The 24053-nt window shown below is 41.5% G+C and overlaps 1 protein-coding gene across 1 annotated transcript in view; it reads right to left on the minus strand.

The window, feature by feature from the left end:
* Positions 1 to 24053, minus strand: part of FRYL (FRY like transcription coactivator) — a 165625-nt gene that overhangs the window by 126511 nt on the left and 15061 nt on the right. The window contains exon 2 of the mRNA XM_018575865.1: positions 5663 to 5862. Within this exon, the coding sequence (XP_018431367.1) occupies positions 5663 to 5862 (200 nt within the window). The remainder of the gene's footprint in view (positions 1 to 5662; positions 5863 to 24053) is intronic.

The raw sequence follows: 24053 nt of genomic DNA on the forward strand, positions 1-24053 counted from the left end.
GCGTCCCGTCGAAGTTTAAAGAGCCCCCGGCCCGCCGTTTTTATACAACGGCTCGCCTGGAGGTAGTTAATAGGTTATGTATTAATAGAAAAATACAGATGCCGTTTAAGGTTGAACGATAATAAGGAATAACAATGTTAGGCTGCATGCACGTTAAATTTGGAGGAAAAATGGGAGTCAACGGCGGTACGTTTGGTGCGTTGTCATCCATTGGGTTATTTGGCGTTTTTTTGTTTTGGTTAGATCTTTACACAAAGCTATATAAGGTATTGGTTTTGCATTGCATTGACATGTGTTAGCAGTTCACACTCATTCATTTTCAGATGTCCTTGCATTAGCATCAGATGTCCTTGCCAATGCATCTGGTGTGGATGAGGCCTAAACCTGTTAGGCTTGCAGTGAGTGGACATCAACTAAAAGTTTCAATTTCCCCAATCTGGAGCTCTATCCGCCCTCTCTGTTGGCCACACACAAATGAGAGCCCCAGTGGAAAATGACTTACATAAAAACTAGGGATGTCCCGATACCGAAGCTAGCATCGGTATCGGGACCGATACAGGGCATTTTGACAAGTACTTGTACTTGTCAAAAAGCCCCGATGCATAGAGCCGATGCTTGCACTGTTTTTTAATTTTCTTTTCTGTACCTTCCGTGGTGCCGAATGCTTTTCCTCACATGTGAGAACGTCGGCGGCGCTGAGCGGAGGAGCGCCGCATCACTGCTGTGGGTGGCGCTCCAGGTGGGGTCCTAATGTAGGTGGCCGGCGACTGCCCAAAGGACTCCACCTGGAGCGCCGCCCACAGCAGTGACGCGATGCTCCTCCGCTCAGCGCCGCCGACGTCCTCACATGTGAGGAAAATAATTTGGCACCTCGTGAGGCACCTCCATTGAACAGGCAACAGTAAGTGAGGGCCTGTGCTGAAATGGGAGGTGCATTGTATTTGTAATGTGCACTGTACATATACTTCATATAGAGTAATAGGTTAAATCATGATCCGTAGTACATAAAATCATGATTTAACCTATTCAGGGATAATTGAAAAACTCTATTGCTGCAGTGTACTCTATAGTGTACTCTATATGTGGTACATATAGGAGTACACATTCCCAATACACTGCAGCAATATATTTACAATTATCCCCTGCTAACATGAATGGGTTAAATGATCCGTGGTACAACTACATGTTATGTACTATGGATCATTTAACCCATTCATGTTAGCAGGGGATAATTGTAACTCTATTACTGCAGTGTACTGGATGCGTGTGCTCTATGTGTACTATGGATAATGATTTAACTGATTCATGTTAGGGCAGAATTGTGAGCGCCTCCCACAAGCTGAGCACCGAGACGCAATGCAGCCATCCTGCCCAGCGACGACTACAAGAGGCAGCAAGTACATGAGGGGATGTACTTGTACTTGGTCTTGAAAAAGTGGTATCGGGACATGCCTAATAAAAGCATGGAGCCATGCCTCCTAATTAAGAAAACACGTTGATAGTAGCTGCAGCTACCACAGTAGTTTACAGCACCCCTATTGGCTGATCAGGTATGGCACATGCATACTTACATTGGGTCAAGCTGGGCCAATGTAAGTGTGCAAACTACTTACTAATGCATACCTAAATACTAATACTGATATTTGTTTATATTAAGTGCATGCATGCCAAGTAATGTGTAAGGATAACACCTCTTATTACGAGTTATGATGACACAGAGATCGTAGTACAGTACTGTCTCTAATAATGTTTTTTCCTTAGAAGGATGGCACCATATTTGTTCAGCATTTACTTCCTGGACTTCCTGGCTCAGAGACAATGCAATTATGCAATCATGGTTCATGTGCAGATCTTGGCTGTGTTCTCAAATGCCTGGCACATTCCCATTCCCGAGTGCAGCCTCTCACCTTAAGGAAGTCACTATAAAGTTACAATGTTTCAGTCTAATTCATGGGAGAGGAAATGCCGTCTCCTGCCTGCAGCATACTGATATCATCTCAGTCTAGCCAGAGTAAGAGAATAATTCTGGGCATGAATAAAACGTAATCCTTGCAGTGGGGCTACCCCTGCACTGAAATGGTTAAGTGGTCAATTTGGTCTAGGGTTTAAAAAAAAAAAAGGCATACCAAACAGTGTATTAGACGTTAGGACCCTAAGGGACATTCCACGGCCAGAGCGGGAGAGAGGCTGCGTGGACCGGTCTAGCAGCCAGACGGGACCAAGGTCCAGGTGAGTATATCTTTTTTATTTTACTCCCGAGACCAAAATGAGCACTTAACCCTTGCAGTGCAGGGGCAGCCCCACTGCAAGGATCACATTTCATTATGCCTGCATTTGTTCTTTAAATAAGTAAAAAAGAAGACAGCTTTGAGAAGCCTTCCTAACCAAGGCAGACAGGACAGCACTAGCACCTAGGGCTGCAACAACTAATCGATTATGATCGATGATGAGAATCGTTGCCAGCAATTCTCATCATCGATTAGTTGCAGCCGCCGCTCTGCTTCTCAGCTCTCCTGCTATTGCATTTTAAAATATCCAATAGATATCTATATATACACATATATCGATCTATATATATCTATATCTATCTATTGATAGATAGATATAGATATAGATATATATATCTATATCTGAGATTGTTACAGGTCGGCTCAGTAGATCACATACCTGCGTTCGCTCACTTCTCGATCCTGTCACAGCTCTCTGCCGTGACAGGGGAGGGGCTGGATTCCCCCCTCCGATCCTCCAGCGCTGACTGGCGGAACGGACGGGGCGGGTACAGCTGGCTCTGCCTCTAGATAGGCAGAGCTGGGCGGATTCAGACATAATTGTCGGGATTCGCTTCAGCGTCTCAGTATACCGCGAGCTGTAGCTCGCGGTATACTGCGGCGTCTCAGTGTACTGCGAGCTGCCGCTCGCAGTATACTGAGCTTAGGGTGACGGGAGGACGCTAGTTTGTGTCCTCCCGTTACCCTAAGGAGAACTATGGGGAAAAGCCGTAACCCCATAGTTCTCCTTTAAGGAAGATTTACCCTTACTACCTGTCCAAGTGATGGATATCAGACTGAACAGGGATTAACGGTAAGGCCCCTTTCACATGAGCGTCTTCAGTTCAGGCAAGGTTCACAGATACAAAAAGAAACAAATGAAAACTGAATCAGTTTACACATGCGTTGTCAGCTCAGTTGACATCAGTATTTTTTGTTAGTATAGTATATTAAATTCCCATGATTCTTTACTTTCCCCCAGCATGTATTGAACTTGCCATGCTGTATTTTGATATCAGTCCCAAAAAACGGACGTAACCTGAACTGGTTACATCAGTTACATCAGTCAAAACGGAGGGCTGATCCATATCAAAATGCGGACCTCAACTGACACGGATGTTTCCCGATATAAGCCGATGGTCATCAGTTTTCATCCACACTGCCATAGAGATGCATTGAACGCTCGTGTGAAAGGGGCCTAGAACCTCCACAAAAGATATCCTTTACAATATTATATCTATATTATGATCTTTTACTACACCAATGTGTTATATACTTATATTTTCAGCATCCAGCATACGAATTCAATTCTTTCAGCTAAATACAGGTTAAGCTAAGGGTTTGGCCAGATCCTGAGTAACTGTACTTCTGCGAGGGACCTGAATGTTAAAAAGCAGGATTGCAGTCTGTTATTAGTATAATTAGTAGACTTTCTGCATAACAAGATGAATCAGGAAAACTAATACAATAACACCATGGAGTAATTTCATTCTGATCTGTTGATTGAGATTGATTAAAATATTGAGATGTTCGATATTACTGCCTACCTGGCAGTGAGGGCATTTAATTATATGTATTTAATAATTTGGCAAAATAAATTAAAGCTGCTTCACCTTGCTGACAAAAAATGAATTACCTAATAGCTTATACATATTCAGAAAACACTACTCACAAGGTACATTGTCAATTATTAGAACTATGACAACTTACACTGACTTAATCTGATTTTAATGTGTTATCCAAATGATAAAATATCAGAATTTAAGATCCAAAAAAAATAACTGAATAAAGATGGTTGTAAATTGCAGCAAGCTGTAACAGATACTAGACTGTTACTGGTCTAAGATACCAACTAAGTTGCTTATTATAAGTTCTCCCAACTTCAGTAATGGAGACAAAAAGATTAACAGGTTAAATTAAGGGTCATGGTACATCAGAATGTCTTGTCAGCTATAGGATCACTACGCGAGAACACTCATCCGCTACTTGCTGAGTGATGTCTCTTAGTCATTGCTGGCAACATTCAACAGCATTTCACCCAGCAAGTGGACAAAGCCATCAAACCTGTGGCTGCCGAGGTGGCCCCAAGACAGGATTACCAATATATCAAAATATACATGAAGATTTGTCTGGAGCCCATGTGGTGGCCAGTAGACCACACAATGAAGATGATGGAACAGCAAGGGTGTGGGCAACAATAACTCTGAAAATGCCGGGGAACAGGGGAAATAGAAAAAGACAAGTGCAATAAAAGTGCACTTATCCTTTAAACAATGGGGTACAATGCCACACACAGGCAATTTTATGCTACGCTACAGTCAGAAGAGCTTGTCATTACACACATAAAACTGTGTGTGAAGGAGTTGATCATGAACTTCTCTCAGTGAGGAAAGCATTAATTGCACATGTTCTACTTTTGTCTATCAGGCTCCCTCAGTCACAGTGCTACAGAGGACAAGATGATTTCCCCCAACCATAACAACTAGACTTGCTATTAGTGATGAGCCAGAGCTTGGTGCAAACCCAGTTCACTGTGACCGACACCCATCCCTCTTGGCCAAATCATCTGCAGAAATGCATTCCAAATTCTCTAATGTTTGATGTCACAGTTTAGAGCGGGCTTAGGCAAACTCAAGCGAATTGGGTTTATGGAGGCTCTGATAGTTTAGAGTTAGGACCGCACTATAAGAGGTGCCTTGGCGCGGCTGTGCGGCTTTCACATTTTCTGCAGAAGACGTGTATCCAATCTCTGTTTTTAACCTCAGTGTGAGACAGGTTTTTTTACATGCTAGCTTGTGAGTGTGCCAGGAAAACTTTTTGCTATTTGGGTTTGTACCCAGGCCTAACTAACTTGCAGATGTAAGTTGCATTATTTTAAAAAGTTATTTGTAACAAAGCTGGCCATAAAGCAGCAGATTACAATGGTTACGTCTTGGTTAGTCTAATTCTGGTCACGTTACAATTATCTAATGTTAGTTTATAAGGTCATAGTATGCAATAGTCTACACTCATCAACATGAGGCTCTTATATGAAATAGACTATAAGATCCTCCCATGCAAAAATTCAGTGACCTTTTGGTGTATAAGATGAACATTCTGTCTGCAGAACTAAATGTACGATGAAAAGATAAACAATCTGTATGCAGAAATGAACATATAATGAATGCATAGACAATGTTGCTCACAGTAGTCTGTTAATCTGTGACATTATATAACAATGTATTTCTAAGAACAAAGTAAAAACAAAAAATTGAATGAGCGAAAACCTGTATAAAAGCCCGATAGCTTCAAATAAAAGAAAATTCCTAGGGTTACACACACGGTTACCTTATAGCTGTTCTTCATGAGATAAAGCATGCAAGGACTAGATAATTCAGCCAAGATGAAATACTCACCAAGGGTTCAGCCATTACAACTTCTATTTTTTTCTCCGCTTGTGCAGCGAATTCCGCAAAGAGATTCTTGATGACATATTCCCCAGGCTTGACATCCGGGTCAATAGTAATATTTGACATTGTGACACTTCTCCTTTCCAAGGTGCAGTGGTGGACGGGAGGGACCCGTTTTTTATTTACAGTGCTGGCTGGAGCAGAAGCTGTGGAGAAAGAATACACAGGTAAACATTACAGACCAGTCTGGACCCTATTTGCTTGTAGACTAGGTGACAGGTGTGTCATAACCCCTGCAGTGATTTAGAACCGACATGTAAAACGAGGTGTGCCCCTTTGTAGTACGGGTTTGCATTTTTAGGTTTCTGATACATACTGTGTATATATTGTTTAAGATTACACAATCCTCCCTGTGTGTGTTGTAAAGTAGCCACCGCCAAGCTCTCTCCTGTGATGGACTACAAGCTCACATTTAGTTTACTAATTTGTATTGAGATTGTAGTCCATCACAGGAGTGAGCTTGGAGCGGTGGTTACTACAATACACACAGGGACCATGGGGAACAAAAGTAACCATCCTCCAGAAGGAAGGACAGTGTCAGCACCAATTCAGAGATGATTTGAGGATCTGCAGCCCAGTGATACACAAATAAGATACATTTTTGTTATTCATTAAAGTACTTGAATGTATTGCTAAGATTTAACTCCGAGTTCAGTGTCACTTTAAATGATCGAAAGATAACAATGGAGTGGAAATGACTGTCTCCTACTGGTTTATCAGCAATGAAAAGACGCCATAATGATCAATTTAGAACGGTCACAAAGCACCATGGACAGTAATGGGCAATAATAACAAAAAACTGGCCATGGGGAGAACATAGAAATGCACATATATTGCAGAGATTGGGCGTTCCAATTCTACTCGCTGCATGCTTGTTTCAGGTCAGTGACTCAAACATCTGTTAGCCAGGCAACTGGCATTTTCAAAGGGAGGTCAACAACGGCAACCTCTGCATTTCTCTCCGGAAAGTTTACATTTAAAAATCAGAAGCCAAATTACAACACATTGAAAATGAATGTTTCTCGTTAGTAAAATGGGTGTTATTTCTCAAGCAAGTCTATCTATTTAAAGAGCAATTTCCCCAAATCAAAATATCTTAGTGATAGGCCCGAGATGAAAGCTGTCACACCCAGACTCCTGGGCTGTTTATTTCAGAGCAGAGGCATTGGCCACAGAGGAAAAAGATGGAAGCTTCCATGTGTCTTTGGCACACAGGTGTTTTGCTTTATGACACTCCTTTTAGAGAATGCATCTGAAAATTATTATAAATAATTACAGAGATGACGCATGGAAAAGGCATTCAACTGACCCTTCGGCACCAAGTTTATAACTGAGTGGACGGTGGGAAAACAAAAATGAAAATTGCTGCAACAAATTCACAGCTAATTCTGTGAGAAGTGCGTGCCAGGGTAAACAGACCCTCTGTGAGTGGCACAACAGCTGCTAAAGTGTTCTTGGAAGAGATCACATGAGGGCTGGGCAGATAAAAAGATATCAGCATTCCTCCTCTCAGGATTGGCATGGCAATGCAGAGAATCCAGGGAAAAGCTGTATGAGGCTTCTCCGAGCTATGCCACATATCCCAGTAATATTTCCACTTCTAAGAGTTAAAAAAAACCAATGGAGAACGAGCACATTGAATGATGAAAATCTGCAGGCTGAATCACACAACACTTCCATGCTGTGTTTCCAGCATGCTGGAAAAATTCTAAAACCAAGATGCTAACAATACACGCATCAAGATGAAAAACAATGCGTGCTGCACACTGGGAGGAAATCATACAGCTACCGCAAGGCTCCAGGAGCTTTATGTAGAAAGAAGTAAATGGAGTTGTTTTGTTAGTACAGAAGAAAGATTTACCTGTATGGGGCACGCTTTATGTATACTGAGTGTTTACAGTTTCTATTTTATCTGCCACTTCAAATAACAAGCACCATTTATGGAAGACTGACCCATAGCCAGGTAGCACAAATGGTGTGAATGAGTCCTCGGTGGTTTACAAATTTAGATTTAACAAAGGCCCTGGCTGTTCTTTTGTTAAAAAGCTACACTTCTTTACATCATTTTGCATTAGAAAACAGAAGTGTGTTTGAAAAAATAAAAAAGGGCCCCCTGCAGCTTTTAGCCATAATGTTCCAGTATGTACAGCATATTAGCACATTATGGCAGTCATACCCCCTCCAGTGCTGTGCTCCTCCCTCCCCTAAACATGTGCTATTCCAAAGCTTGTCTCATACATACGCAGACTATCAATACCGATGCAAAAATGAAAACAGTGCGAGGGGACTAAAAGGAGTTAAAAACCGTGTATCATGCATCAAGGACCAGAAGAACATTGCCCAAAGCATCACACTGCCTTCACCGGCTTGCCTTCTTCTCATAGTGCGTCCTGGTGCCATCTTTTCCCCAGGTAAGCGACACCTGGTCATCCACATGATGTAAAAGAAAATATGATTCATCAGACCAGGCCACCTTCTTCCATTGCTCCATGGTTCAGTTCTGATGCTCAAGTGCCCATTGTACAGTAGGTGTTTTTGGTGGTGGACACAGGCCAGCATGGGCACCCTGATCGCTCTGCGCTTACGCTGCCCTGTATGCAATAAACTGCGATGCACTGTGTGTTAAATATCAAACTGTCCCATTGCACTCCTGACCAGAATGTGCCTGTAGCTTACGGGTGGGTGTTGTAGTAACAGCGGATGGCGCTGTCAATCAAACCATGAGAAATGAAGTAGTCACGGGCACTCCAGAGTTCCTGCTGTCAATTCCTCTGTATTGACATACAAAGGTGATCTCACAATGCGTAGCAATGTTTTGGAACCATGTCAGTACCGTCATTAGACAAACAAAGCACTGTGTGTTCAGACACCTTTCTTTTGGACTCAGCATTAACTTTTTCAGCAATCTGAGCCACAGTAGCTCTTCTACTGGACTGGATTACAGCCAGCCTTCACTTCCCATGTGTATCAATGAGCCTTGGCCACCATGACCCTGTTGGCAGTTCACTTTTTTCCTTCGTTGGACTACTTTTGGTAGGTCCTGACTACTGCAGACCGGGAACATCCCACAAGAGCTGCAGTTTTGGAGTTGCTCTGACCCTAGCCATAACAATTTGGCCCTTGTCAAAGTCGCTCAAATCCTTACGCTTGCCCATTTTTTCTGCTTCTAACACATCAACTTCAGGTGTGTGTGTATATTTATATGTACGCGCACTCACAACTGTAAATTGTTTTGTATCTGTTCAGTTTTCTCCTGCTGGATTACAGAACTCTGCCTATTCATCCTCTCTGCCAACAAGGTAAATGAAAGAGTAATCCTGGGACATGCTTTAGAGGAGGAGTGGGAGGTTACAAAGTAAATTAAAAAAATGTCTGATAATATACTTTAGGCCTTGTTAACATCATGTCCGGACCATGTCCAGAGCAGAACAGTATGTTCCCAGACCAAAAAAGCCTCCCAATGTACCCCTATGGTATTTCTGGGCTCTGTTTACACCAGCGCAGTCCGTTCTGGACCAGACAAAAATAAATACTGCTAGTCTCATTTTCTCTGGTCTGCAATGCACTGGTACGCATGGAAATGTATAAAAACGCACTGGAAGTGGCAAAATCGCAAAAATGCACTGCACTGCATTTGCAGATCTGTTCCAGATCTGGTCCGGACATGGGGTGAACAAGCCCCCAGGCCTTGAATGCCTGAACTGCACTTATATCACACTAACTGCAGACACCTTCAAATTATGGTTCACCTTTCAACATTATAACCCAATTAATCAGGAAGTACTGAGTGCTTGGAAAGATTTTCCATTGTGTAGAACAACGTGCTACGACTGTCACCTGACACACTTCTGGGTCAGCCAACGCTTCTGCACTCCGCTCAGAAAGGATGTCAGGTGAAACAGACCACCTGCAGGGAGGGCACAGCAGCCTACAATAAAACAATGTTAACCTCAACCATTGTCCGATGGACAAATAAAACCTAGAGAACACCAAACTTCAAAAGAGTAAATAAGTGAGGCTCTGCACGACCAAATTCTACAGGATGATCAGGAACTTCTTGGAATATTTGAGTCTTTGCAACTCGTTCCAAAAATTATATTTTGACAAGGAATTGCATTCAACAGTAACAATGCACCAGGATACTGCCTATGAGAGAACTTGGAGATCAATGGACATGTTAAGACTGGACCAGTGGGAAAATAGGGTATCGCAATACCAACCGATCAGCTTTTAACTTTGAAAATCTAAACTGCGCTGTGAAACGGAAATAGAGAAACACACTGATTGCTATGGGCAAAGGCTCCACTTTTACTTCTATACATCAGCCACACAGTGCATTATTCATACATTAGCAAACAAGATCAGAAGAAAGTAATCAGAGCTGCTGGCTTTAGAAGCAACATTGATTCATTGATTTTACAACATTTATGTGAACCAGAAGATTGCAGAGTGTGCAAATTGTGATATATTCGTGCCGTGTCCAGTGATGTTTCATCATCTGCTGTTCTCCAAAACACAGATTTCTCATCGAATTGTAATGCTTGTACAGAGAATAGATCAGCGTCTGGGCTGATTCAACTTTATAGAAAATTTCCTGTGGTATCCGGCTCTCAGAAACTTGAAGATGTTACAACTGGCCGTACACTTTCGTTTGAAAGCTCGCTCGAAATTCTTTGATAGAGCATTTGATCTTTCCATCAAGTCCTTAAAAATGCCATCCACACCTGCTACTTGAACGGAGTCCCAGACATACTAAACAGGTTTGTGTGTGCCTAGCACATGCACATCACAATATGTACAATTTTTCCCAAACAAAAATCACATTCACTTTGGAATTTTGTTCATTTAGATAAGAAACAAGAAAACTTATCCATCCTGCTCCTTTGATTTTCCTTGTTACTTCAGTCAAAAATGAACAACGATTAGACCCCCACTAGCCATTAGAAAATAAAATGTTCCAAAAAGGAAACTTCCACTGGTGTGTGGCCATCTTTACCCTCCGCAACACCGAACTGTCATCAACGATAGCGCAGCACAATACATTAGTCTAAAAATTGGCACCATGTTGGCAAGCATGGTGCCAATTTTTTATATTGGCAAATAACGGTCACACAATAGGTCCCTGAACTGGAAAGTAACGGTCACCAATGTCTGGTGTCAGTCACATAGAAACAGAAGAATATTAAAGCCTAAGACCAGTCGTAGGTACTGTGGGGGATCATTAGACGCTATGTTAGGTTGTTATTGCTGTGTGTATCCCCACTGGGAAGATTTCACCTCACAGGTGACAGAGTGTCAGAGGGACAGGAAGTGATAAAAAAAATCTCTCCAATAGTGGAAAAATACAATTATTTTTAGAGTAAGGAACGCTTAAAGTCCATTTCCACCTTTGTAAGTAATTAGCATCTATTATGGTAATGTAGTGATGCAGTGATGATGTACTGTATACATATGCACCTTTTCATGACTCACATTGCAGGCTTTAATTTTTAATTAGGCCTGAATCCTAGAAATTCAATTTTCTCCACAGGGAGTTCAGTGGGCATTGGGGTCAGATTGTAAAGAAGCCTGTAAACAGCTACTCCCCTCCCTGTGATTCTGTGTAACACGATCACTAAACATCAGCTCTGCTTTTGCACACAATACACCATCCAGGTGGGGTTGCCACTATGAAAACTGATGAATGGGGGGAGGTGGAGAGCTCCTAGAGCCAGCTCAGTTGTATTATATACACATTGCTTGCACAGCACAGAGGCGGCCATTTCCATGAGGATATGAAGAAGATAGATAACAAAAAAATGTAAGTTTCAGTGTTCATATACAGCAACTGCATATGCCTGCTTCATGTACACTCAGTGTACATTGCTGGCATATGTTTTTTTTAAAATACTAGGGCTGGTAATGATTAACATTTTCCTGTTCGATTAATCGAAAACATTTTTAATCGATTCATTTCGATTAATTATAACGCACATACAGATCCAACTACATTGGCCTATACACATACAGCACAGCAATGAAGTAATAAAATGAACTAGGATCACACTAATGCAGCACGTTATTAATCTCACGTGCCCCACTCAATATGGCCGCCGCTTGAGTGGGGCAACTCAGAATAATAATGTGCTGGATTAGTGTGATCCTAGTTCATTTTATTACTTTATTGCTGTGCTTTATGTGTATAGGGCAATATCAGGGATCCCAACCTGAAATAAGCAATTTCAGGGAGGAGTCCCTCTCATTTCAGGGAGGTGCCCTCTCCCCCCCATCCGCGGAGGGGGGGCTGGGAGAGAGCACCCCCTGAAATGATGGCAGATAGCACAGGAAGCAATAGCTTCTATGATATCTGCAGACTTTTTTTTTTTTTTTTTAGTATTCTGCCAGTTGCAGTTGTCCCTTATATGTATGTAACGGTTTGCCTAAATGTGAGCTTTAAGTCAGAAATAGAAAAGTTTTCTAACTCGGTAATTATTCTATAGGAGAAAGGAAATGATTACTGAGCTGGAAACATCCCAGAAGGAATTGTGGCTTACAACTGCAAACACTTATTAAATTCTATAGCAGAGTTTGTTCATTTAATGTGCTGACAACTTGGTGGCTGAACAGTATGAAAAGTGCATTTCTGTTTTCCTCATCATTTCCCTGATCTCAATAATTCCCTCCATTATGAGCCGTGTTTAGGGCTGCTGGAACACAATGCAGTTGGAGATGCTTCCTTTTGCACCACTGTAGTGCTTGTTCACAGATTTCCCACATAGCATGGCCATTACCAGAGAACAAACAAACACGCCATTGTTTGCTGGGAATATTGAGCAGTGTTCATTGAGATGTGAATGTACTATTCTCTTAGGTTTGCTATTGTGTGCAGAACATATAAGTGCAAGACCTCATTCACCAGAAATGTAGTATTTTTAACTCTTGGGATCTTCAAAATAGCTCGATTCCCATTCTATAATAGGTGTATCACCCTGAACAGTGTCTTATGGGATATTTAAAAGGAGAAGTTTTGAGTAAAATGTACTCTTCCCAATACTTATAGCCAATATGGGTCACAGCAGCTGTCACACGCTGGCTCTACAGGTCAAGAACTGAGCGAACATGTAACCTCTGATCACCCAGCTCATGGAGAGAGTACTGGCTCTAGAGAGGCAAAGACAGCTGTCAATCAGGGAGCTGGGGGGGGGGTCTCCACAAAACTTCCCGGCTGCAGTGTGGCTCCACGCTATCAGCATATCGTGGGAAGTAGCCCACTATATGCTGACTTTGGGTCGCAGGAGTACAATAGTAAACTTACTCCTATGACCCAAAAAAGAAGTAATGCCCCAAAAAGGTTTGGCTTTTAACAGGTAAACACAACCTAAAAGGTCAAATCCAGAAATGTTTATCAGATTTTTACAGATAGAGCTTGAGAACCGCTGTCAGGATTTTATTATAGTCAGTGTTTCTGTTGGCAGATCTGCCCATACTTCCTGTCACAGTAACAGAGTGTCACAAGGGAACAAAAGGAATCGGAAGAAATTCTTACAGCAGCTTGACACAAGTCGATTACTCAATCCACTTTTGTCGACTGAGCCGGGTCGAAGGTTTTTGGCCTAATAGTGACTGAAGCCAATCAGCTGCAGTGATTGTTCACTTATACTGACCGAGGAGGGTTGCTAGAATAGAATAGGCACAGTGGGAGATTGGCCCATCCATGCTGTTTAGCATGGATGGAGGAAATCTGTTCGGTTTTTTTCTTTACCTTCAGGTCTGGCCATACATAATAGTGTATGACCAGCATAAGGCCCATATTTTTAAGAATCGAGTGGGGAGAGGTCCCATCTTCTGTTAATTGTTCACCGTGTCCTCCTATACCAGGGACACCTGTACCCTCCTGGTGTTACTGGGACAGGAAGTGAGGTGAAATCTCCCAGTGAGGACAACGAAAGCAATAACTTGACGGGTGTTCTGATTCTAATGATGCGATCGCAAAAAATAGATTTGGCTGGTGTTGGCCTTTAAATCCTATTTTGGATGCCCCACTTACTTTACATAATCCTTTCATTGTAAGATTTGCATCATGTGCAATCCTCCCTCCCACCATGCAGAATATCACCAGATGAAAAAATCAGAAATGCCTGCAGGAAAAATAGGACAAGCAAGGGTTCTATAATTTATAGAAGGAAGAACATTGGAAAAAAAGTGGGAAAAGGTAAGAACTAGGAATGTTCAGATACCAGTGCCGATACTTGGCATTTACACGAGAACTACCAGGGTTGCAGCTGCTTCTGGGCCCTGGCACTTCACCGGTGTCCTGAAATCATTAGTCTGTATGGTTTTAGAAAAACTGTCACTGTATCGGTGAGTACTTGGTCTAGAAAAAAGGTATTGGTGCATTATATATATATCTATATATACACATCATACATTAAAACAGGGATGCACAAATCCCAGGAGCCCAGTAGCCAATGCTAGTTACAAATGACAGCTGACTCCTAACTTTTGAGGTTTTTTTTCTAGTCTAGTCTTGGAGCTGGAAAAGTATCTGTACTTGTACTAAGTATTATACTTGGTATGTAAACATCCCTAGTAAGAACCTCTATTGGATTTTTGTTGCTATATCCCCAAATCAAAAGGGATTGTCACTGCAACAAGTGCCCCCACACTGGGAGATTTTCCGTCCATATCCCAAAGGGAAGAAGTATAAAATGTTAGAATCCCCCTCATTTTGTTGTCACCAGGACGGAGAGAATTAATTTCCTCAACAGAAGCACAGACAGCAATGAAAACTAAAGTTTTCAAACATACCGAGCTTTACTGGAACCAAGACAAATCCGCATATCCTTGCAAGTTCTGTGTATATCCAAAGGTCACATTTACATGCAAACATAAACCAGAAACAGAGCGCTCTGAATTGTACAGGTAAAACACTTTAATGAAGGTAAAATACAAAATGCACCTACAATAAGGTGATAAGGGCATATACCTTCATCAAGTCACTCCATCATAAGCACATTTTTTTATTTCACCTTCATTAAAGTGGTTTTACCTGTACTATCCAGAGCGATCAGTTTCTGTTAGCAATGAAAACTGAACAGAGGCCCTAACCCCGTCTCTCGGCAGACTCAAATATCTGTAGAAACAATATTTGGTCTCATTTAAACAAACGCTTTTTCTGTGTTTCATTTGAAGCACACGTCAAACGCAAGTCTGCAGATTCCCTATGACTTTGATGCTGTTGTGCAGATGATCGTTCTGAGGCTGTTTGACCTGCTTTGTGGTGCGTTTCTTTGGACGCAACAGGCTCTATTTAGATGTATTTGAACTACAAGCAAAGCAGGACAGGCTCCATTTTGAATTGGAACATGTTTGAACAGTGATGTGTTCAAATGGTAAAGGCAGCATTCAACAACAAAGCCACGAGTGCTTTCTTCTGCAACCCATTGCACCAGAAGGTTATCTGGGTAAAAAGTCCCAGGAAGAAGAACAGGATTACAAAAATAATAATCTCTTCATATCTACATTTAAAAAAAAATGATCAATAACAAATACATTGTCTGTAAACGCAGACAAAGAACAAGGTGAAAGATGGTGAAGGAGATCACTAGATGAACATGTGATCTAGTAAAGCATGTCCAGCTACAGGAGCCAGCATAATTCATGTAATACTGCTTCATCTATGCCAATCTTCACATGTCCTCTCCTAGATCCAGAACATCAGGCCAAAACATCTACATAACATTTCCAAAATAGAAAAGAGAGCTGTGTAAAAGTCAGGCAGATTTCATTGTTTAGGTTACACTGGATGAAAATTCACATGTATTTTTTTCTTTTATGTATTAGTATATTCACAAACAAGATTTACAAAATGACAGAACAAGGAGCCATTCCAGTTGAAGATATCATAACTATCATAACTATTCATTAACTATAGAAGCTTTCAGTGGTTGCCCAACTACTTCAATCCATGCAATGTTTTGGTATGTGAACTAGAGGGGATTAAAAAAAGCCATTGCAACAGATTTCTGGCGTTACTGTTGTTTAGCGAAAAGAAAGTGTCCCTTGCAACACGTGCAACATATTCAAGTATTTATTGTTACTTAATTGCAACAAATCCATTAATAAATACTGCCAGATCTGAGGGGAATAAGACCAATGTCATTTTGGAGTAAGAGGGTCATGCACCCACCCCATCCCTCCAGCACTGGTTGCTAGAATACTGTTGGCACACAGCATCCTTAGCAACCAAGGACACCATGCAGCCAAAAGTATCATAGCAACCAAAAATGCTGTGTGCCACGGTGATCTCAACATGGACTAAGGACCGCATTATGGATACTCTGGCCTGTGCCACCATACAAATTACTGTACCCATTATCGACAGGACTGTTAATCTGTCACAGACACTGGCATTTATTGTGCAGAGGTACAACACAATTCTAAAAAGTGTCTGCAACACTCTTTATAAATTTCAGGATGAATGTTTTGACGAGAAAAAAAAATCATGTGGTAGAATAATGGAAGCTGTTATGTAGCTTTCACATATGTGTGTTGTGGTATTGCCATGATTTACCAAAACATATGTATGTACCCTACAGTGCACTTCCATTCATTTTGAATGGCACCCCAATACATATACTGTATACAGTGCACTACAAGACACCTGCAATGTAGCACACCACAGCGCATAGATTGCAGTATTGGGGGGGGCATCTTTAAATGGTTTTGTTAAACTATACTTCCTCGAACATGTTTTAATGGGAGCAAATCTGAATTAAAGAGTTTTTGTAAAATTTGCCTTGACCCCTTATTTTTAAAAAATGTCAAGTTTATTTAAACTGGCTTAGCTTAAAAAGAAATGATACTGTATTTCCAGTGAGCACATATTTTCAGTTGTTATTGTTGGGTTTACCGTATGATCATTGTTGATGTGAATTTCTGAATTTCACATTCTTACAAGCTTCCTCTTCCCCTTTTTGTTATTTTATAAAATGTAGAGATCTGTAGATTAGCCACTAGAAGCTGGGATAATCAGCTGCTACAGTGGCTCTATGCTAACCACATATCAGCCATGCACTGGGTTGGTATGGTTAGTAATGTGCAAGCACTGTGAAGCCAGGACAGGGAGCCTATGTATATAGTGAGCACAATGGCTGCCCACCTGGATATTATTACAAATTATGCACAGAAACAAGTTATTTTTAAAACATAAACTCATGTTGATAAGATAATTTATATTTATATGAAGCTGATCTTTTATATGTAAAAATACCTAAAAAGATCATGAATTCCCTTTAACAAGATCAAAGATCAAAGCTGGAAGTCAGGCTAACAAATCGATCTGTTTGTTATTTTACTTTTATTATATTTAATAAATATAATATATCCATGGTACATAAAGGATCTGCAATAAGCAGCACTGCACACAAAATCACTAAAAGATTCATTCAGTGCAAACATTCCCAAACTCATTTTGACCCCTCCATTTAATAATTCCATCACACAGCTCTATCAGTGCAATGCCTCTGCTCACTTTGGAGTAAAAAATCAATTCAAGTACAGCTCAGCAATTCATTACATGCAAACCCCCCCTCCCCACCCCAGATTTTATCTATTTAGGGCCTATACTAGGTAGGGACAAAACTAAAGGCCAAGGGTAGGCCCTCCAGCTGTTGTGCAACTACAAATACAATTAGGCATTGCAAGGTGCCCATGCACTTTACAACCCTCGCAAGACTTTTGTCTTGCGAGGGTTGTAAAGTACTTAAAAAAACGTACGATCTGCCCATCTTGGCCAGGCAGATCGTACTTGTCACGATGACTGCAATGAGGGTGGGCTTGCAAGGACGGCAAACGGGCAGTGTGCGCGTGCGCACACCGGCCCGTTCGTCAGTTGTCGAACAAGCAGGCCACTAACTCGCCGAGAATCGTACGATTCCCGGCGGGTTTTCCAGCCTGCTTGTTCGATGGAAGACGTGCGACCGTACAGTAGAAACGGTCGCACGCCTTCCATACACTGTACGATTCTCGTAGATCGCAGGATTTCCCGCGATTCTCGTACAAGAATCGTACAGTGTATGGGCACCTAAAGGCATGACTGTAGATTCAGGAAAAGAAGGATGATAGGCAGCTTTGAAAATTTGACCATTTTTATATCACAGCCTTCCTCAACCAGGGTCCTGTGGAACCTTCGGGTTCCTCCAGAGGTTGCCAAAGGTTCCATGAGCTGGGGCTGATTGACCTCCCATGATGGTGCTTGCATAGAGCTGGAGCCAATGCCACCTGGAAAAAGTCAGCAGTATTGCACCAATGATCTTTTTAGCTGTCTGACCACCAATGTTGGGTGCATTTTTCACAATGGCCCCTGATCATTTGTTTTTAGCATTTAGTTCTCCTAGACCTGAAAATATTTCAAGGGTTCTTCTGGGGTTGTGTTCACACACACACACAAACAACTCAGTATAATAAAATAACAAGTCAATTTTAGTAATGATTACTAGAGATGGGGCTCGGCTTGGTGTGAACCCAGTTCGCCCAAGTTTGCCCAGGCCCACTGAAAAAACGCTGATTGCCAACCCCTCCTCCCAACCCAAACTATGGCAGCAGTTGCCTCAGGGCATTTTCTGCCTCTTTGTCACGTATAAATGCAGGGCGATCAATGTGTCTCCCCGCAACTGATTGGGTTGTGGTGGTGGTCAGAGCTTCAAATGGGCCTGGGGGGACGAAGGCGAACTGGGTTAGCACCAAACCCAGCCTCATCACTGATTGGCAGGGGAGACAAGTATGTGGAAACCTACCAACAAGCAGAAATCGGAATATCCTACAACTGTGCCCTTCCAAGTTTTGTGTACATTTAACAACATTTCATTTCTCCCCAGTCTGTAAGTGTAGAGAGATGGTCGAGAGAAAAATGTATTAATGATTCCCTAGCATAGGAACCCAGCTCTAACCTTGATACAAGAATGCTAGCTCCCTTCTCCTTCACTGCACCAAGAGATTCCCCTGCCTAGGTTATCACAACAAACATCCTTGAACTCCATTTTGTTTGATTGTGAGAGTCATCAAGGGTTCTAAATGCCCCAATCTACCAAAATGTGTTACTTTCAGTTATAACCCCCCAGCCTCCCACTATGCAGTGCTTGGAGGTGTGTGGCTAGCCCCATGCAAATAAAGCTTTCAGAAAAAGTTCTGCCGTGGGTTTTTGGGGGGGGGGGACCTGGAGCACCTATAGCTCAATCAGAGAAAACAGTCAATGCAAGCTTGCTTTTCAAACTTTCTACAGGTTTACTTTAAGAAAGAGAAAATGCATCCAGGTCTTGGTTCAATTTTTTTTTGTTATCAGTTGCCATATATCCCTGAAGTGTACCAGAGATGTGGAACAGTGGGGTGGTGTTCTGTAAAAGTCAAAGATGACCCATGGTTTTACAGAGAGTATTTGACTGAACCTAATGGAAAACATAGGCAAACTGCAGTCACTATATTTTTGTACACACAGAGTGAGCAAAAGCACAGCTAAAAAGAGGCCACAGACTTAAAATGTTCCCATGGAAAAGCATTTAGGTGTTAAAAGGCCAATAGACACTTAAACACGGTATAGATAACGTTTATACAAATTATCCTTTTTTATTGCGGGTTCCGTTCTATCGTAATTGCTTCAATAAACACTATTTTTCCACAGTTTACTATGCTTTCAGCAACCAACAATGTAGGAATTAAAAATGCAAAAGCTCAGAATCCTCTAATAGTTCTTGCGACAGCTCGCACCTGCGTTCAATTATGAAAAGTAAGCTGTTTTGTTAGACTTATTTGTTGTGTTCCCATAACTACCTGACTGCACTGCCAATTTCCCAAATGATGTGAAGTAAATTCAATATTAAAATAAATGAAATCGGAGGGCACAGGCTCATATGGCTGGAAAGCAGGGGAAGGCAGTGGAAATTGTAATTTGTCAACCTTTAAAACTGTCCTATGCATCATACAGTTGAAGAAGGGCTCACGCTGTCTAACACAGGAAGGAAAGGCAGTAATTCTTATTCATCTCGAGAAGAAAGCCTCCCACATGTGTCTCCAGTACTGGCACACCAATGAAGGAATAACCACATCACCGTCTGAGTTTGATCAAACATGTGAAAGGAACACATACTAGAAAATAACCTGTACTACAGGATATGCTTCACAATCTAAATGCAAACGCATTACAGTCACGATGTAAACAAGCTACAAAAGTTACACTGATAGACTTTCGAATGAACGTTCCATTTTGGAATGAATGGAGTTTCCAGAATGAAGACCACATCCACTGTTAAAAGTTTGTTTGTTCAAGAAAAATTCTACATCCTGCGCCTTCGATTTTTTTTTTGTCACTACAGTCGAAAATCGATCACTCATTTAACCATTAGAAAACTGGAAAAAAATTTTTAACAAACATTCCGGTCCTTAAGGTCAGTTCTGACCGTTCCCAGGTATGACCAAGTGGCTTCTTACATTTCTCATGGCTTTTAGGAGCAACATTCTTCTGCCAGAGCTTCCTTCTCTATTCCCAGCTGTGACTGTATGATGCCAACCTCCTTTAGCTGTTTTCTGTGATCATCTACCAGTATCAGTGACAGTATACACACTGTACATATTCTGGGCCCCTTCATGTACTTATGGGGTCTCTAAAAAAGAAAGGACGACTGGTCAGGTCACTGATTGGCTGGTCCTGTCTGAATTTCCCTTTGTTATAGAAAGGAGGAAACCCAGATAATAGTTACTACAGCTAGTAGTAAGGTACGTTAGCCCAACTCCACCCATCAATTGTTCTCTGCCCCCACCCGATTTTCATACATACCTTTTTTAAAGGGTCATTTGGCCAGTCACGTGACTAACAGGATCCTCTTCCTCCAATGGAGGGTGATTCTAAATGCTACATGAGCTCTGTACTCTGTAGCATACTCTGGTGAGCCAAGGGTGGATTGATGAGGCATGTCTAGGAGGTGTGTCCTTGACACCCTGAGCTCCTCGTAAGTAGGCTAAATGACAGAGGGTGTCACTCAATCCAGAAGTGGACGGGTACTGGTTAACAAATCGAATTGTCAACAAAGGACAGCACAGAAAAGCAGCTTTTTCGTTGTAACATGCCCTGAGCAATGTATTTTACTATTGTTTTTAAAAACTGGAGTCGGGCATTAAGGGTTCAAGTATGTTTGAGTGTAAATCAGATTAAATGGACGATGTTAGCAATATTAAATCAGATGGTTGCCATGTTCACAGTCTGTTTGTGTTACATGTGCTACTGCTCTAAGCATGCCAGTATACCATGCCAAGCTTGAATAGAGGTGGGAGGTGAGACAACTATTATTTGCCACATACAATGCTGTTTTAACACCTCTCTCTGGGCAGGTTAGTAACACCTCCTGGACTCCAATTATGCAAATGCAATCAACACCTCGTTGTGACTAACAGATTATGTGGATTGGAGTAACATTTACCATATTTATTCCCAGAGAATTTTTGCATAAGTCATTCTGAATTGAGAAAGCTTATTTTTACAGCTATCCCATGGCCTGGGAGAACCTTCACAGACATGCCTAAACAATACTTACACTTTATATGAATTCAGTCAGACCCCTACACTACATAGTTGTTAATAGAGCTATAGCAGATTTATGAAAGTGTAATATGTACGGTCAGTTAACAAAAAAAGTTTCAAATCACAGTAGCTAATAGATTAGTACGCTTTACTTGCATGTCTGGGATCCTAGGTTTGACACTACCAGCATGTAGGAGTGTTTACAGACTCCTACACATGGCATCCTAGTGTTTGGGTTGGTTTGCTCCATGTTCTTACACAAATGTACAGGTCGGTTAGCTGCCATCTGACCAATCTGGTCCTAAGTGTCTGTTTGCATGTGTATGGTAAGGTAGACTGATGCCTTTCACAGAAAAAAAAAAAACTGCTATAAAAACACAGGAAATGATAAAAAAATAGATATTGATCACATTGGGTATAATTCTACAATAAAACTGAATGAAGGAAAAAGCCATTCCTAGTTTCTTTCGACAGAAGTAACCCACAAGGAGAAACGGAAAACATGGACACTTAATTGAAACACCCACTTTTTTTATTTAACATGCCTTCTGCAAATCATTTCACATATTCCTGAATGCTATGTAACCACTTTTATGTCAAGTTGAAGAACGTCATACAACTTAGGCTGGGTGGGAACAAGATAGAAGTCAAGGCACTAGCTGTAAATATTTTGTCACCCTGGATACCGGACACCCGGACATTGTCCTGCTCCGTGTTGAGAAGAAAAAGTCTATTAAAAAGAAAACAAATAGTGTACATACAAAGCCACACAATTCAACGTGTATCAAGTCCTACAGTCACCTTCTAAACTGCACATGGGCAACCCAATGATATTATTAACAGCTCTAGCAGAATTTACCTAAACCAAAGTTATGGAGCTCATAGAGGATCACAAGTTTGGACTGCTGTACCGGACATTTTTTTTTAAATTTTGGTATCGTTTCGTTTTAGAAATTTCCATTTCAGTGCACCTCTAATAAAAACACTTACCAAGTTTTTATTGTTATGCTGGTTAGATATACATTCTTTATTGTCCTTATCAATGAGACGGAAAGTGAAGTGAAATCCCTCATTTTCAGTTGTGGATAGAAAATGGAAAGGTAAATCCCCTGCCACCCAGGTTATGTTTTGCTGTCTGTTTCGCACTGGGGAAATTTCCCTTCACTACCTGTTTTGAAAATAAAGCCGGTAGTAGTAGACAATCTCTCCAAAATGAAGGGAAATACCCTCTTAGTTGTCATTAGAATTGGTGTTCCCATTGGAAGAGTTTCCATCATTCACAGCTGTAAAAGGAAGTTTTGGCTATACAAAAAAAAAAAGGTTAAGCTACACATACAGTTGTGCTCTTAAGTTTACATACCCTGGCAGAATGTATGATTTCCTGGCCATTTTTCAGAGAATATGAATGATAACACGAAAACCTGTCACTCATGGGTAGTGTTTGGCTGAAGCCATTTATTATCAATCAACTGTGTTTACTCTTTTCCAATCATGACAACAGAAACTACCCACATGACTCTGATCAAAAGTTTATATACCCTGGTGATTTTGGCCTGATAACATGCACACAGGTTGACACAAAGGGGTGTGAATGGCTATTAAAGGGAACCATCCTCACCTGTGACCTGTTTGCATGTAATCAGTGTGTATGTATAAAAGGCCAATGAGTTTCTGGCCTCCTGACAGACCCTTGCATCCAGTGCTGCACTGACGTGTCTGGAGAAAGCAAAAGAATTGTCAAAAAGGACCTACGGGAAAAGGTAGTTGAACTGTATAGAACAGGAAAGGGATATGAACAAGATATCCAAGGAATTGAGAATGCCAATCAGCAGTGTTCAAACTCTAACTCAAGAAGTGGAAAATGAGGGGTTCTGTTGAAACCAAACCATGGTCAGGTAGACCAACTAAACTGTCAGCCACAACTGCCAGGAAAATTGTTCGGGATGCAAAGAAAAACCCACAAATAACTTCAGGTGAAATACAGGACACTCTGAAAACATGGGGTGTGGTTGTTGCAAGATGCACAATAAGGAGGCACTTGAAGAAAGATGGGCTGCATGGTCAAGTCGCCAGAAGAAAGCCATTACTACGCAAATGCCACAAAGTATCCCGCTTACAATACGCCAAACAGCACAGAGACAAGCCTCAAACCTTCTGGCACAAAGTCATTTGGAGTGATGAGACCAAAATTGAGCTTTTCGGCCACAACCATAAACGCTACATTTGGAGAGGAGTCAACAAGGCCTATGACGAAAAGTACACAATTCCTACTGTGAAACACGGAGGTGGATCGCTGATGTTTTGGGGATGTGTGAGCTACAAAGGCACAGGAAAGTTGGTCAGAATTGATGGCACGATGAATGCTGGAGGACAATTTGCATGCATCTGCCCGGAAGCTGCGCATGGGACGTACTTGGACATTCCAACATGACAATGATCCTAAACATAAGGCCAAGTCGACCTGTCATTGGCTACAGCAGAATAAAGTGAAGGTTCTGGAGTGGCCATCTCAGTCTCCTGACCTCAATATCATTGAGCCACTCTGGGGAGATCTCAAAACGTGCAGTTCATGCAAGATAGCCCAAGAATTTACAGGACCTGGAGGCTTTTTGCCAGGAAGAATGGGCAGCTTTACCATCTGAGAAGATAAAGAGCCTCATCCACACATACCACAAAAGACTTCAAGCTGTCATTGATGCTAAAGGGGGCAACACACCGAATTAAGAACTGGGGTATGTAAACTTTTGATCAGGGTCATTTGGGTAGTTTCTGTTGTCATTATGATTG

The sequence above is a fragment of the Nanorana parkeri genome, unplaced genomic scaffold, assembly GCF_000935625.1.
Source record: "Nanorana parkeri isolate BGI_ZX_2015 unplaced genomic scaffold, ASM93562v1 scaffold54, whole genome shotgun sequence".
In the NCBI taxonomy this organism is placed as follows: domain Eukaryota; kingdom Metazoa; phylum Chordata; class Amphibia; order Anura; family Dicroglossidae; genus Nanorana; species Nanorana parkeri.